The 17,714-nt window shown below is 35.0% G+C and overlaps 1 protein-coding gene across 2 annotated transcripts in view; it reads right to left on the bottom strand.

The window, feature by feature from the left end:
* The window catches only part of LOC110382348 (titin), a 170,686-nt gene extending 153,294 nt beyond the window's left edge, over nt 1–17,392 (bottom strand). The window contains exon 1 of one of the 2 annotated variants that reach the window (XM_064038742.1): nt 17,108–17,392. In XM_064038742.1, coding sequence (XP_063894812.1) covers nt 17,108–17,264 — 157 coding nt within the window. In that variant the 5' untranslated portion in view covers nt 17,265–17,392. The remainder of the gene's footprint in view (nt 1–17,107) is intronic. The other variant, XM_064038743.1, reaches the window with a different exon arrangement.
* Between the last annotated feature and the right edge of the window lie 322 nt (nt 17,393–17,714).

The following is a 17,714-nucleotide window of genomic DNA, read 5'->3' as shown; positions in this document are numbered from 1 at the left end:
TTGTGAAGGATTCGGATCGGGTCGGATGAATTGCTAAACAGATGTAATGCTTTGTCTGTTTTAATTTTCTAACGTTGCCGAGTTACATCTTTGGATGATTAAATTGTTTTAGGTTACAATAAAATATAAACAATATTTTTTTAGTGGTGAATTTGGTGATTTTAAGTGTGGGATAAATTTTTGTTAGTGGTTTTCTGGTGGTTTTAAAAGTTGACTCTGGTGGTAAGCTTCTACAACTGTTGGCAACACTGTTTGTATGGAACAAAAACAGGTTCCAATTTTTGACACTAGGTGGAGCTGTTTTTGTTCCATACAAATCTTAGTATACGCGCTCTCATGTGAGTCCGTAAAAAAATTCACGAAAACTCGCACTAAGCACTCAGGTATTTAGCCGGTATCAGACTGACTGGAAACTTTGATTGGAATCAAGACTTTCTATGAAAAAAATTGTTTGCCAACTGTCGGCCGACTGTTTAGTTGCAGTCTGCAGGTACTGTAAGATGAAAGTAATAGTGTGACTTTACTTTTTTATTGCGTTCAATTGTGGTATCGTTGTTGGGAACGTCTGAATTATGGATGAAAAAATGTGTTTTAGATATTGTTCATCAAGCATGTTCATTTGCAATTATGATACATCTAAATATAAAATCGTTGCGATTTAAGGTCTCGAAAAATTAAATATACAAACTTTATAATGCTCAAGCTACTCGATTTTAATTTTATTTTATCCGGAGAATATAATTTCATACCTGTCTGAAAAAGTTTTACAAAAACAACTCGCACAGAGTGGTCACACTCTATCTAAACAAGAACGCGACCACCTCACAACTTTCTATCTCTTAAACAAACAAATTACAAACCGCTAAACGTGAGAAAAAACTACAACTTAATCAGATTGTCATAGTAAAAACTTGCGCTCTTGTACATATTAATCCATTACTAATATATAAAGCTGAAGAGTTTGTTTGTTTGTACAAATCCGTTTTTTTAACAAAACTATTGCGCTTTTATATGATTTTATTAACAACTTCATTCTAAGAGATAGAGCCTCCAGCACTATATTCGATTTAAAAATATATGGAAATAGTTTCTCAGCAGACTAGATAAACTTCGGGCACAAAAAGTCGAATAACTTCAATAATATGCCTAAAGCCTTCTCCTAAGTCAAACTGACAAATACTATCCAAAAAGTGCATCAAAATTGGTTTATATGCTGGCCAAACAGAAACCAAATTTTTTTTAAGTCTGACTTTAAAAGAAGAGTCTCCGAAAACCCCTAAAACATTAATAACTTCTAGTCCATTTTCAAATCAACCCAGCTGACATATATTTTTTTTAATTTCACCAAAGAAGTCAGGAGGCAAAACTTACTCCACCATTATAAACTTAATATTCATTGCGATGAAGTGTAGCGGACACACGTGAGTAGCAAGCCTTAATTAGCTTTTTGTTGCTATCGGCATCAGTCGGGGTCTACATGCTATGGAGACAATAGGAACAATGGTTCGTATCATGGTGTTTCAGGGGCTTAATGAGGTCAGTATTAGGGTATTGTGTTGCAATGTGTCTGGTGTTATGGCGAATAGGTGTTGGTTTTCTGCAAACTTTTTAACCGAATTTCCAAATAGGAAGAGGTTCTCAATTTGTCGTAATGTTTTTAAAGTATGTTCATCAATTAGGTACTCAAAGACGCCTGGACCAATTTGCAAAATTCATTATCAAATTGTATTATCATATCTTTACTCAGTCTTCTTCAAGAATAAACTGTAAGGACTTCAAAATTTGTGATGTAAGATTGTGTAAAAGACAATAATAGCTGGAACGTTTGTAGCTGGTATTACGCAAAATAGAGGAGTATGTGTGGCAAAAAGGCGATTCCGGTAACTTTCAGTATTGTTAAACAACATGTACATCCAATGTGAGAACCAGTAAGATCCCTGCTTATGCCCCAACGGATAAGAAGCATGAACGCGTAACGGTAATCAAGTCATCAAACTGAACATATTGTAAAAAATGCAGAAGGTTCATTCAAACTTATACGTAAGCTTCCACTAACGATTGTCAAATATGTCTTTATGACATTCAAGTGACAATGACATTCAAGACTCCGAACCAAAGGCGTTTTATGGGGCATGGCAGAACTCATAGAGAGATAGGTCACCCCTTCGTAGACAATCTGGGCCAAGACTTATTTAATTCCCAAAAGATCGACTCATGCAGCTATTACTTAGCCACAAACTGCAAAGACAGATTTCCCGAGGCCTGATTTCTCAACGATCTTCCCAAATGGTACTTCTAAACAAACTTGTCATATCCAAATAGGGTGCTGAGATGTGCCGGCTACTCATCCATACCACAGGTATTCACGGGCGATTACAACTGCATAGTAATTGCATTTGATGCATCTACTGCTTTATGCACCAGCTGAGCCCGCGGTTTCATTTGCATTATAAAAGAAACTGTTCGTAATTAAACTTTGTGGGCAATTATGCAAAAAGTTGCCTTTTAAATGTAGGGTTGGCTTTATGCGAGCTCAATTTAAATTGGTTTAATGACGGTTATAAAGTCCTGTTAAACTGATAGGGTAGAGGAAAAAGTTCTAACCAAAGAGACCCAAGATATAGTCGCTTTGTTGATTGGCAAATATTATTTTACTACTTACAACCTACAGAAGAACAAGTAATAAAATTCGCAAACGAGCAATAAATCAATGCGAGAACAATTTAGTTCATAATCTTCCCACAAGATGGCGTTAACCTCAAATAATTTGATCCTTCCGCAGTCCCAATTTAGCAACGGTCACTGATCCGAAATGATGCAATGCTCGTAAACCTTAATAAGGCCTATTAGACTGGTAATCGTGGTGTTAGGTTCTATTCCCGGGTAGGTTATGCTAATGTAGGTTATTCGCATTATCCTTTAGACTTTTTGTCAAAGTTGGGTAAAGTAAATCTTTTTTTTTAGTTACATGTATGACCATTTTTGTGTGATAATAAAGTTATGTATAAATTAAAAAAGATTATTTAACAAGTAAATACTCAAAAACAGGTTGATGAAAAATTATTGGTTATTTAATTGATCGCAATAGCTTCGGTTAGCAAATCAGTGCCCCATTTAATAGGTGTAATTATATCCATAATCAATTAAAACCTTCACGCTTATGGATTTAATAGAATGCTTAGATCTGCAAGTGATTGGCATGTTACGGTATGGGTCGTGGTTTCGATTCCCGCACGAAACTAAATTTTTGCAGAGCTGGTAAGTATTTCTTCCGGGTCTCTATGTCTAGTAGGTATACTTGATTAACTGCTCTGCTAATATGAAATTTATTAAATATAGAAATTATAATGATCACAATAATATTGTAACACCTGTTTTGGCAGAAGCGGGCCAATGGTTAATCGACCGAAAGGTTCGATCATCACACATTTCGTCAATTTTCAGTTTTTTCTACTGAAAATTAACCTCATGAAAATCTTCAGACCACCCAGCTAGACCAACCAATAGAATCTAAAATCTCGACCGAAATGTCTTGCTGTTTTTTTAGGGTTCCGTACCTCAAAAGGAAAAAACGGAACCCTTATAGGATCACTTTGTTGTCCGTCTGTCTGTCTGTCTGTCTGTCTGTCTGTCTGTCTGTCTGTCTGTCTGTCAAGACCCTTTATCTCAAGAACGCGTGGACGTATCAAGCTGAAATTCACATGAAATACCCAGGTCTATTGCCCCTTTAAGCTGTGAAAATATCAAACTTCTAAGCCAAGCCAATCAAAAGATACAGCCGATTATGTCGATATTTTCAACAAATTTTCGACACTCGCAAAGGAATCAAAACCTACAGGATACTTCCCGTAAACTCAGAGTCTTGAAATTTGGCATGAAGCATTGTCATATAATGCAAATATAGGAAAAAATCCGAAAATCTCATTTTTTTAGTTATAAAACATAAAAAAAATATTCTAATAAAATGAACCTTACTACCTTATTTCTCACGAACGAATAAAGGTATCAAATTGAAATTTATACCAAATACCTAGGTCTATTGTCCCTTTAGGCAGTGAAAAAATCAAACTTCTAAGTTAACGCGATCAAAAGATACAGCAGTTATACCGACACCTTAGACGAATTTCCGTCACACGCTAGGGAATCAAAACCTACAAGGTACTTCCCGTGAACTCAGAATCTTGAAATTCGGCACTAAGCAACATTATATAGTACAGATAAAGGAAAAATTGCGAAAATGATAAATTTGAAGTTACATAAAATATTAAAATATTATTTTTGCTTACATGATATAAAATATTTTTTTTATAATTATAAACTTACTACCTACCCTTTTTCACATGAACGCGTAGAGATATTAAAGTTGAAATTAATATCAAACACTTCTTAAATATAATTGCCTCTAAACTGTGAAAAATTTTTAATCATTCAAAGGTCATTGGGCACTTTAGTATGGAAACCATACCCACGGCGGATACGAACGATATATAGCACAGTATAATGATAAAGGCTCTGATTTACTATGGCATTAGTCGCATCAATGTGAACCATGGGAATCTAGAGAAAATCAGGTGTAAACATCAAATATTTTCCTCATTTCAATGGGGAATTTAAACGACCAAGTTTAACGGATTTGAGAAATCATTTCTTTGTAGTGAAAGAGTATACTCGCCGTTTATTTCCAATGTCATCAGGTCAGGATCTGATGATGGAAATCCTGAGAAATCGAGGGCAACTATCAGTAATTGTAGGCATGCATAGGATTAAAACTTAATTCTCAGATGTATGTCTGGTGATACTATCAAACAGTGAAGGTTTAGAGCTTACCTGATGATGGAGACGTGAGAAAGTCGAGAGAACTCCTCAACGGTATGTTTTAGTTACGTCGTGTTTGGGCTTATATTATTCGTATTGACGAGAACTTTTCACAAAAGTTAAAAATAAAAACTTTTTACAACAAAAAAAAAACAACTTCTAAAAACAACAACAAAACTATTTACATGCATCGGTTTAGGTCTCGGTGGTTAAATAAATATAGATGCATCCTCTAGACACCGACTTCTAAACCGATGCACCTAACATCTTTTTAATTTCTTTCTTGCTTTTGTTTTCTTGTTGTTTTTTATATGTTTGAAGGTGGATTCGTTTGTAAAATGCTACAAAATAAAATAAAGCCGACTTTATAAAACAAAGAAAGGGACAGAATTACACTTTTGTCAAGACTCTAGAAACGTAAAGCCAGCAGCACCGAATCCTACTCTCTAGCAGTCGTTGTTACAATTCGACAGTTACAACTCGTCAGGCAGTTTCGAAAAAAACCTGAAACTGTTGCTCGTTAGGTGATTAATCCCCCAAAAATAAAAGATCCCATTAGTAGTGACTCGATGCGTGCCTACAATATTCAAGAGTTGCCCTCAATTTCTCAGGGTTTCCAGATCCTGAACGGTTGGCGCGAGACTCACTTTTTATCTATACAGGATTTGTACGGAACCCTCGGTGCGCGAGTCCGACTCGCACTTGGCCGGTTTATTTTTTTATTATTTATGCAGAAAAATCAAGTGCAAAATGGCCAATAATGATTCCAAATTCCATTTTTTTTTATTAAACCAAATGATTCCTTAGTACCTATAACATAAAACAATAACAAAAGTCACCTTCTAACATAACGGGATCCCAATCCACGTCGTAACAGTCCAGCCCAAATGTCCCCTATATAAGTTATATAAGGAAGCGAGCGCGGTTTCCGGCGCGCGCGCAGCTGACTCATACTGCGAGTGAGTGATAGTGTGAGTTGAGTGTTGGAGGTCAATGTTGGGTCTTGGTGTTTGGAGACCTTTATTTTGGGTAAAGGGGTATACCTATTAGAAGTGCTACGCAGTTTTTTGCTTAGTAAAAATCTTCAAGAATCTAGCAGGTTATTTTTTTCATTTAGAATTCAGATTTACATTGACCTCTTATATGTATCTCTTCTACTGATCCTTTGGAGAAATTAGCTGTCACATTTTATAGTGAAAATAAATAGATTTTTTGTGCATTTCATTCAAAATTTTAGGCAAGATTTAATTTAGTCAATTTGCTAAATAACTTTTCTTTAAGGTTAAGTAAGTCAAACACTACTTAGTATTCTATAAATGTTACGGTTTGTTTTTATTTCACTAAAAAACAGGTTACAGTATACGACTCAGTTAAACTTATACTACATCCTTCTTTTTGATGAGAAACAATAAGTCCTTCCTCAAAAAATGTCTTACAACATGACATAATTGTTGTTATAACATGTTTGTGATAAATTGCAGATTGCAGACGCTGCCATGATGCAATGTTTATATTTTGGGGAAGGTCACTGCCAGACATTTCCGCTTTTAGTATTTTTTTGACGCTAATTTGTGATTCATGCACTTCTTCTAGAGATAAGATTTTTATGCATTGGACAATTTTAATGTAAGACCTAAAAAAGATCTTACCAGACCAATTTTTTTTACAAAAAGCCTTTGAATTTGCAACTATATTCCATGCTTAGACCACAGAAAGATCACAAGACGCGATCCATTTTCTACATCGCATTCTTTGCTCAAAATTGCATTTGTTTATTTTTCTCTCAAGGCAAAAGAGTATTCTACTGCATAACTATCTCCTTTGCCATATAATTACCTATTTCAATTTCAACAGCACATAATCTTTATTTTTATGTCCACATTAACAGCTATGTAAATTGCAGAGTGACAACATATCGGCGTGCCTACTGACACGTGTGAATTCGCACTAGCGTCAATATTTACTTAGCGCAGAAATAGACGTGAGGTCATCGTTTATTCTTTAAGACTGAATGGCTTATTGACCTACTGTAGAGAGGTGAGAAGGCTGAAGTATGTTTTTATTGGTTCATGTTGAAATAATATAGCGATCAAATATTTTTGTCAAGCGTTTAGACTGTTCCCATCTACGCATCATCGCGAAAATATAGTGAATCCTATTTCTGTCTCGAGTTAAGTTACAAATACTTCTGCTATGCATCTTGAAACTATTCAATTAACAAAAACGCCATAATTAATACGATATTTAAATGAGTACATACTTTGCGTGTACACATGAACAACCATATCGACTACAAGAAGACATTGTTGATTGTGAAAACGACTAACAGAGCAACAGCAATTTTAATTTTCCAGAGGAACTCATCATCTGCCTAGCCTTTTCCTAACTATCTTAGGGCCGGCCTCGAGTCTTTTACATAGAGGGTCTGCCATCAGAGCTCCTCAACCCAGTTACTTGAGCAAACCAATATCGCATTACCGGTAAGACTGATTGTCAGACTTACTGGCTTCTAACTACCCGTAACGACGAGGACCCTTTACTCTACTGTGCCTCCCGAAACCCTCAGAAAACTTAGCCACTGGCACCTCTAAATATTCCATAGGAACCGTTAAAGAATATTTATAGTCCTTATCTATAAAATAATTAGAATGTACTGCTTAGTATAGTCGTTTATCTTCCCATACAAATGGCAATGGGAAGTGGGTTAGCCGACAATGCTCGAGACATTACACGATGCATTGTTATCAGAAGCAGTCTACAGGTTGTTACAAGTGGTTATGACATGAACAAGCAACTGAACCAAGATTTGGGGAGAGAAGATATTGGTGTGTCTATAAAGATATTGCAGATTATAGCTTCAATTAAATGGGGCTTTTTGGCAAATTTTTGTCAAAAGAATTTCCTTTTGAACATAAATTTTTAAAAGAAAATGTTACATGTGGCTAAGAAGTTTGGTATTGTCACCTCTTCAAAATCAAAACTTGTAGAATGTGGTCAATTTTTTTCTATATAATGGTTGTATTTTTTATAAAATGTGTTAATCAGACGTATTTTCTTAAACAAAGCGTCAATGAAAATAAAACGACACCCACTTAAATACTAAAAGCGACATCAAATGAAGCGACCATTACGAAAGAATATTTTCCAAGGGTCAAGGTTCAATTTCCTGACAAAAATTTCACAGCAATAAAATATAAAATTGTCCAGAAAATATCGTACTATTAAACGGTTTGCACAAACGTCCTGATTCGATATTCGTAACAGTTATATTTATTGCAAGCTCTAAACATTTTATTGTCGTTTGAAAGTCCATTGGACTGTCGGGAACTGTATTTACGATATTTATTCCTTATTGTTATATTTACTGGTGTTTCTTCTGCCTTTCTTTACTTGTTTTTGCTGTAGATATTTTCTCTGTATTTTTGTCACCAACTCTGATTTGACCTCTGATCAATACCAATTCATCAGCCTACCCTTTTTCAAGTTTCTTGGAGTCAACTGAATGCAGTTGCGGACCAGTGTGTTACATGGACCGACTGCCTATATCTGACATCCTCAATCTGGTTACCTGGGGAACCCTGGACAAGCTTTTTCTGGCATCGTTCTCCAAAGGATTGTTTCACTAGTAATGTAACTATATCAAAAAGGGGAATAACCTAATTTAAAAGTGTTTCGAAGCCTAAGCTCTGCAGTATCAGAAAAACATAAAAAAAACTGTACTACTTTTAGTTCAGCACCATTTAAACAATTTCGATCTAAGTAAAAAAACTCGCTTTTACTCGCTGGTGTTAATATATTTCGACTCTAGTATAACTTTGACACGCAACCATCGCGTGCCAGTGTTACCTCACTTAAGATTTATGTTCGGTGTTGCCAACTGCGAAAATTGTAAAAATGAGTCCGAGCTTAGAAGGTCGAATGGGACAATACTTTAAGTTAAGCTATATTTTTAGCAAAACCTCATTGTAGGGATTTCTGTAATGGTGGCTTAGAACATAATTCTTTATGTTAATATTTATGACCGGCAGTAAATGGCTCAGGTTTGTAATAAATGGCTTGCTAAGGAAACAGTAACTTACAATGAGTTACTTTGTATTAGAAATGGTAATAAAGAAATAAAGTTAATAGAAATGATGCTACATATTAGTTAGAGCAATGTTTATTTTAAGACTTCGAAAATTATAATGTACGAGCAAGTAGGTATATCTATTAAAATAACTCAACTTATCTGTGTATATCAAATAAAATGGAACAACATTTTTGCATTCTAATTACGAAACACCGACCATTAATATTTCCGCATCCCGAAACATAAATAATAATATCTAGCTTTGTATTCTTTGTATCTAAAACCACCATTTATTGTATTCAAACGTCTATTATCCCATTCTCGAATTTCAAACTAAATCACATCCTACCTCGGTTATTCAAATAGTGTTTCACATTTACCGGTAAAGTTTCCATTGTTCCATTTCACCGGTATCTGAGAATTACCGGTAAAGTTGACCTTGACTTTGTGACCTTCGATTATGACCTTGACCTTAATAATGTCTTCATAATCAGGCTTAATGATTACTTTAAGCCATGTGGCTGTTTAATTGATAATTAGGAGGATTAGTCTAGGATTTATGTCTGGGTTGAAGTAGGTACTAAAATGTTTCCAGAAAATTCTATTTTTAGGTAATAATAAATTGATATAATTTGCGTAATAACATGGGTTAGCAAAAAATAATAAGCGACCATCTGAGATATGTCCTAGATTAGCAAAATAGCCTTTCGCAGATTAAGTTATTACTCTTTGTTGGGACTAATCTGCAGCATATTCTATCTCTTTATCTTAGTCATAATTTATTGCCACGATTAGTTCACCAGAGAGAATCTTTGCCTATCCTTCATCATCTTTACCTTTTCCTGTATCTCCTGCTTTCGATTAACCTACATCATCTGAAACTAATAGTTTAATTTCTGCTGCAAATTCATTACTCTTTCAAATTTTGCCCAGTCATCGATTAACAGACTTCTAAAAGTTCAATAGCTTTAAAACCAAATGCACTCAATCTCTCCAATTCATTAAAGTTTTCAGTTTCTGCTGACTCTAAACTAAATTGAATATTAATTGAAAGTACACAGAAAATAATACGTAGTCATAATATTTGTACTAAATTGCCATTTTAATTTGATATGTTGATGACAAGATAACAGCGTTTACTTTGAGTTTAATTAATGTTTACGTTCATTTTGTTTTTGGTGGTTTTCCCTAGAGTTCTTGGGAACACGCATGTGTATTGCTTTTGTTTCATATTATCATTTTAGAGGCCAACGCTTTTATCTACGAATGTTTTGCCCAAAAATTTTCATCATCATCCTCTTGCCTCATTCCAATTTTATCTAGAGTCAGCTCAGCAGGTTTTCTCCTTCCATACTATTCTATCTGCCGTCATCTCACATTTGACATGCCCCAAAATTTCCATGATTTAATAAAACATGACCAAAATTACGCCATGTATTATGACTGTCTATTCAACCTTTTATGGGAACATAGAGTATCTAGCAACATTGCGTATTGTTCCTGAATATTTTTATACATCGAAAACATACATACTGTAACTATGATACAAATTCTTTCACAATGACGTTTGGTGTGAAGAGTCATGCAGATGAATCGTACGTACGTATTTGAATGATTCAAGAACCAAACCGGCGGTCAAAACAAAATTGAACTGGCCTTTCCTATTTTCCTATTGTATTATAAATAAGACAAAAAAGTTTGAAAGCAATACTGAAGACGATGATGATAATCTAGTAAACCGATCTGAATACCAAACCAATGAAAATACTGAGAATAATGAAGCACTTTTACCAACAACTTTCATTGAACCAGTAAAATCAAGCACGGACGACAAAGCAAACACCTTATCGATGCTAAACAAAGTCGTAGCTCACACAGATGATCAGAAAACGCTGAAAAATAATGAAACTATCTTCATACACACGATAACAGATCTGGAATCGTTACAAAACGTAGACGCGCGCGCCGATAGCCGCGGTATGTGACGGACATAATTATAGTCTTACTTGCATGCTTTCTTTTTGCATTGCGAGATCAGGACTTGCGGACAGCTCGCTTTGTTTAACCGACATGTTTTGAAGCATGTTTTATGTGTCAACTGCATTTTGTAGTACCGGTTACTGTTTCAGATTTTTGAGATTTGGTTAGAAATCATTTTAGGGATAAATATGTTTAAAATCTGTTTTGTTAAACCTTTTAAGCCTCATGGGCGGTATTGCAATTTTGATTGTTCTTAATTGTTTTGTTTTCTAACTACCATTGTGGCCTGTTTTTTCAGTGGTAATATATTATTCCTCTAATTAGAAAATAAAAGTATTCTGTGTCAAAGATTCTTATCATTGCAGTTGGGCTAAGAAGTTGTTGTGCACATTGTCAAAATAATTAACAAAGCCAATAATTTGATGTTGATCTGATACGTCAAGCCGTAATATATTAAGACCGCAAACTTGCACGAGTGTAACAAACGCACACGCGATTTGACCACCTACGTTTTAAATTTTATCTAGTTTACCTACATTACTAGTTACTACAAATACAAGATCGTCTTTCTCACAGAAATTATACTCATCTCGGTAATTATTACCAAGTTAATGGTTTTTGTGTCTGTTTTAATTAATGTCACCTTTAATGGCTGACTTGTTTCAATTAGCTAAAAACGCGTTTTGACTTTGCCATTCAATGATGCGGAGCTAGTCTTTGAGACGGCTGTTTTTGGTGCCTATTTTTGCGAGGAGAGTAATGAGAAGAAGATGACCTAACTTCTGTCGAAAGACATACGCCGTCTTACCACAAAAACATTTAAACGTCAGTTTATGCCTTGTCTAAAAAAATGTCAAATTATGACGTTGACATATGGTTCATTTTGCAGCCAAAATTTTATTAGACAAGTGTAAAACAGGGTTTAAAGTTTTTGTAGTAAGGCCCGTAGTGTTAGTATGCCTTTGTGTGTTGGAACGAGCTTCGCCACTGTATAACACAAAGAATTCCAGAAGGAATATGGTTACGTTATTCCCCTTCCCTTCTTCAAGCGTGTGTTTATATGCATCATCATCATCTTGCCCTTATCCCATTATTTATTTAAAGTCGTTATAGCACGTTTTCTTCCATACTACTCTACATTCTACAAGTACTTCTTTCCATAATTAATTAAATTACACCAAATTCAAGTTCTTAAACGAACCAATCAAGCATTTTACCTATTACGCCTAAAAAAGGGGTGTTTATAATGATCGTTGTGTAAGTGTAAATTGTTTCGTTTTTAAGTTATTTTACAGGTTTTGTTAAACAATCGCTTGCATCATGCGTCCGTTTGATATTTTTGGCTATTGTTGTATTTTATTATTGTTGTCTGGTCGCTTGTTCATGATGATAGCTATGAACTGTGTTGGTAATGAAAAGAGGACTGAGGTCATGCAACGCGGCAGAATAGGAACGCAATTTTCAGTATGAAATATCTTTTATAACACCATGTCTTTCTTATAGTGTTGTTGGGATTCTTATAGTTTATGTTTGTTCATGTCTGTTGTATTTTATTTTGTTCTTTGAATGTGTCTCTAAAACTTGTTAAGAATTCAATAAGTTCTAGTCTTCATTTGACGAAATTGTTTTTATTGTCACTCTGTTCATGAATTTAATGTTTTTATATCATAGTCTTTGTTCAAGAAATATATCAACACTCGTTGGTACGTTTTGTATGTTCAACTAAGTTTCATTATATTTTCAGTCATTCATGATTACTTCTTTGGCTTCCCATCCTTCTCAACCATTCCTACCTCACCTATCCTATCACTACTAGGAACAAGAACTACTGGTTAGAAATTTGCACCTACACTGTAAGCCCTGTCTCCATTACAACAATAAAATCATCACAAAGAGCTCCACAGTCCACAACACTCTATTTAACCTATATAACGATACCATTTAAACAAGAACTTCAAAGATTCAAACAACAGTTAAACCAAACGGCTTGTTAAACTAAAACGGGTCTAAAGAAACCGATAAAACGTAGGATAATGTAATAATATGGTGAATTCGACCGTCGCCTCTTGGATTATTTTCCCGGCGAGCGTAATGCGTAATCTCATAATATAGCGCCCATCCCTCGGCCTTTACTTGAAAGGCTTCGGTTATATGCCACCCGTTGTATTCACGTCTATCAAAATCTCCGAAATTGATACTTGTAAACTTATATGTTGGAGTTTTAAGCTCTGGTTTTAGACCGTCCATAATTATGACGCCATTTTGGAATTTATCATGATCTTCTATTTTTTTATTCATTGGTATATCTTCTTCGTTGTCATTTGTTATTTTATCATAATCTTCAGTTGTTTCACCTATTAGCGTATCTTCTTCATAATAATTAGTGTCTACTCTTTCTTTCACAATTTGATATTGATTGTCATTTGTTTTATTTCTTCGATCATCCGTGAGACTGTTGTCACCACTCATGTATTGGAAATAATCATTTGCGTCTTTAGCGACTGTGAAATTGTAGCCTTGTAAAATGATATGTTTTCAAGAGAACATGAAATAAAGTAAGAGTTTAATATCTGTGTGACCGCAACTAATGGAGGGGTATTGATTTCTGATGTAAATGTGGACAGTTTACGTAGGAATGACTTTATTTATACACTTGATGTGTTTATAAGCTTTGGAACATTATAGTTGCTTGGTACTAAAACGATCATGCTAATATTTGTTTTCGTTCTTCGTAGAGTTCTAATAGGTACCTACTAAAAATATAGTTAATAGAAAAACCAAAGTAGTATATTTTACCTTACAAAATAATATGACCAAACTACTATTACAACAGTAAAGTATCGAAAATAAACTGTCCATGATGTAGGGTTTTTGTAGTATACGAGCATTTATCGTAATCTCTCCGAAAAAGGTATCTCTAGATTACTATCTTCATTATGAATGATCAGCCAAAATATGAAGAATGTTTTCAAGACCTGCATCAAGCACCGAATTATCACAAGCCACGTTATCATTGTTATCATTATGTCATGCGAGATAAGAGTATTATATCTGTGCTAAATTTTCTAATACTTTCTAGTGCAAAGTTGAGATGGCCTTGAGATTAACACTTGAGAGATTTTCTTCAGGTTTTGCGAAAAAAACTGTTTGGTAATTTAGTGTTGTTGATCATAAAGCTACATTAATCAAGTTCGTTACTACATATTATGTGGGTGCTTTACGCACCCGGATAAAAAGTAGTCTTTTCAATTTTCAAAGAAAACAGACTCTTCAGCTGTATATTTTTGGCCGATATTGTTATAAGTATTTGTCAAAAACCTATGTAACTTTTAAGTCATTCAATTGAACTTTTTTTATTATAAACCCAGTAGCTGTGAACCAATTTCGAGAAGAACGTTTGAGCTAAAATTGGTCCTTGTTCAATTCAGTTAATACAATTGTTCTAGGTCGAACCAATATGAAGTATTTGCTCACTATATACTATAAAACCAAAATAAATAGTCTTATACTTCTATCATGTCCCGAGCCTTTTCCTAACAATGTTGAGGTCGGCTTCCATTCTAACCTGATGCAGCCGAGTACCAATGTTTTACAAGGAGCGACTGCCGATCTGACCTCCCCAACCCATCTACCCGGGTAACCCAATATCTTTGTGTCTTACTTATTTCACTACTGAAATACGCCATAAAAAAGTAAAAATATTTGTATAATTAATTAATTAACATTATAATAAAAGAAGAAGTTTATCATTGTAATACCTCATTAGTGGGCAGTAATCGGGTATGTTAAGTACTGAAACCACTTGAAAGTACTTCACATTCAGTTCATAACTAGTTAGTATCAGTGCAATCCATTCAAGTTTACCTGTCATAATTAATTATATAATTTGTAGATAAAATAATGAAGTAATTGAATTGTTACATGAGTACGAGTATTTTTGATTACCTACATCATTTTGAAATGAAAGACACATGATATGATACTACTACCACATTTTTATTGTAAGGAAGTTCTATTTTCGTTTTGAATTGTTTTTCTAAATAAAATTTATAACTAGAAATATTATAAGAATAGAAAGTAGAAATATTATAAGTTTTTATGCATTCATTTGAATAAGATTATTAATGAATTTAAGTTATTTTCAATGCTCATAATTATGAAAAGTATTTTTTATAGTAGAAATACAATAGTAATATTTATTATATCTATTCCTAATAACAGACATCTTATTTTATTTTCAGTAATTCAGTTCTGTTTTATACCAGTTATGTATCCTGCGGCAAAATATTGAGGTAGGTCACAGAAGGGCAAATATTTCGAGGCATGGGGTTCCGTAATGTTCCTGTTTATTTTGTGTGTAAAAATGCTGTGAACTAAATAAGGATGATAATTTGAGCCCCTGTAGTATAAGGATACCAAACTAAAATATAATCAATGACTTAATAACCTAGCTTCTCCCCATTGGTTTAACCAAGTTCCGGAAAAACCATTCCCGGTACCTACTGCTCGAAAAAGTAGTTCAGCTGAAAAAAGTTTCGAATCTCCCGAATCATACATCAAAAAGAAATTGTGGATTATTACCGACATATTACCAAAACAGTGTCAATAAATATTTCAAACAGAAGAGCATTGCATTGTTTGAATGCAACTGTACAAACAAATATATCACAAAAGACGAACAAACCGCAATGTAAAACCGCATGTGCATTGAAACTGCCCAAATTGTTACTGTTTTACGCAAAATTTCGATAAAATCAAGATAAAAGTAATCATCATGAATTATTTATTTATTTTTATCGATAATGTTGATAATAGTGTGTTATCTTTTTCGCATCATTTTGTTATCAGATGCGTATTTTGGCGTCGCCTTTATTCATTACGTTTAAGCGCCGTATACATAATAAAAGGTCTACTTATTTCTATCCAATTATAAAGGCTAACATTTGAAAGTGATTTAAAGAAAGGAGAAAGGACCAAATCCCGCAGTAAAAGTACTGCATCAAAAACTATTTATTTAAAGTATAATAACCTATTTAAAAGTAGGTAATCGTGTTTACTGTTTTTTTTTCATACTCTTATTACTTACTGACTTACAATATAAAATGATATTAGTCATTTGGTCCTTCCATCCTATATGCGTGATATTTCCTAATTCCTTGCGGGCACCGGCCGGTTGACCTCTGCAAGTCAAAGCGCACTGCATTGACCTTTCCGCCGGCAAAATAGCTGCTTAACCATATCTTTCTTCTTATACAAGATAACCAACCAAAATAAAACATCCGTTCAAATAAAGTTTTTTGTAGAAAACATGACATAAATTCGTATTTCAGCATAATTAGCGACCGCCATCTTCCTTTTTTCTGAGCAAAAAGTATTTTCGAATTTCGATTCGCGTTCTTTTCCGCGAAATTGAATCTTTTGATTCACATTCCTAAAGATATCTTCCCGTTATCGGCCGCCGGTATCTCGAATTGTGATTTTGTAAAATGAGTAATGTAGGCCATTGAAATATAAAAATAAGTATCGATTCTAAAACGAGTAATAGGTAAATGAATTGATTGGATGAAAAATGCTGGTTTACTTTTGCCGCAGTACCTAATAGTAAATTGAAACTGTTACGCAGCAACTTGTCATAATTTATTTTATAACTTTGATTTTTAATAACCGGCATTCCTGAACTGTAAATAAATCATGCCTACTTTTCATTGCAGGAATTCTTGCTTTAATTTAACTGTAGACTTAGCTCATACTTCAGTGAAAATAAAGTAAAAGTATTACGTAATATAAATAGTGTCCTGCGGTGTTTGCCGCAGTCTTTTCATTAAATTATTTACCGACCTAATAGTTACCCAAACTACGTCACCGGTGACGTAACAGGAAAAATAGACAACGCCGGTAAACGAACCATCACCTACACATTATTACCGCATTACATCACATTTCTCCTAATTTCACACGGACGTTATATTTTGCCGGCACCGCGAACATTTTAACCGTGAACGAACACAAAATAACGACGTTGTTTACCTTAAAAACAAACATTCAGAAAACATCGGAACTCTATCGTTTTCATCGGAAAGAATCAATGGAGAAAGTGCGTGTTGTGATGCTAAAAAAATTACGTTTCTAATTCCACAACAGACGCTCGCCGGCAAATTGAATTTTCTCCCAATTTGACAGCTGTCACTTTGACAGTTCCGATTTTTTCAGAGCAAAAGGCAACAAACTGAGCAGCCTACTCACCTTTAACAAGTCGCTGCAGAATAATCTCCTTGTGCTCGTGAGTGTGGGGCTCCCCGATCACCGCGAGCAAATAACATCCCGTGAGAGGGCTCGGTGGGGGCACGGAGGCAGAGACCTCCGTCCCCAGAGACAAGGACCTGTCCTCGTCGTGGTCCATCGCCGACGGCGGCGCCGGCGCGACTGCCGACGGTTCGCCCAGGGCTAGCGTATGAATCGACCGCTCGGCACGAGAACTCCGATCGGAATGGATTGGAACGGACCGTGAGGTAGACACTTGCGCGCGCAATCCTCCGGCATCGACCGCTGGATGTGCGCGGCACGCAGACGCGTCGGCGACTCGACTCAACCCCAAAACCGTCTTTTCGTTCTAACTTAACATTTCTTTTATGTGAAGGATAGAGATGGAATATGTCGTAGGGCGTATACAGAAGCCGCTGTAGGTTTTTCAGCGCACACGTGATCTGCATTGCGTCTAAACAACCCGGCTAAATAACCTCGGACCGGTAGCTCAGCTGTTCGACAGAATGCCATGGTTGTTACAATCGATAATGATATAATCGGAATGACTTGACATTATGGCGTTGGTCACTTTGGTTTAAAGAAGGCT

The sequence above is a fragment of the Helicoverpa armigera genome, chromosome 17, assembly GCF_030705265.1.
Source record: "Helicoverpa armigera isolate CAAS_96S chromosome 17, ASM3070526v1, whole genome shotgun sequence".
NCBI lineage: Eukaryota > Metazoa > Arthropoda > Insecta > Lepidoptera > Noctuidae > Helicoverpa > Helicoverpa armigera.
Note: the sequence above shows the minus strand (reverse complement) of the source record. Positions and strands in the feature narration are given on the sequence as shown.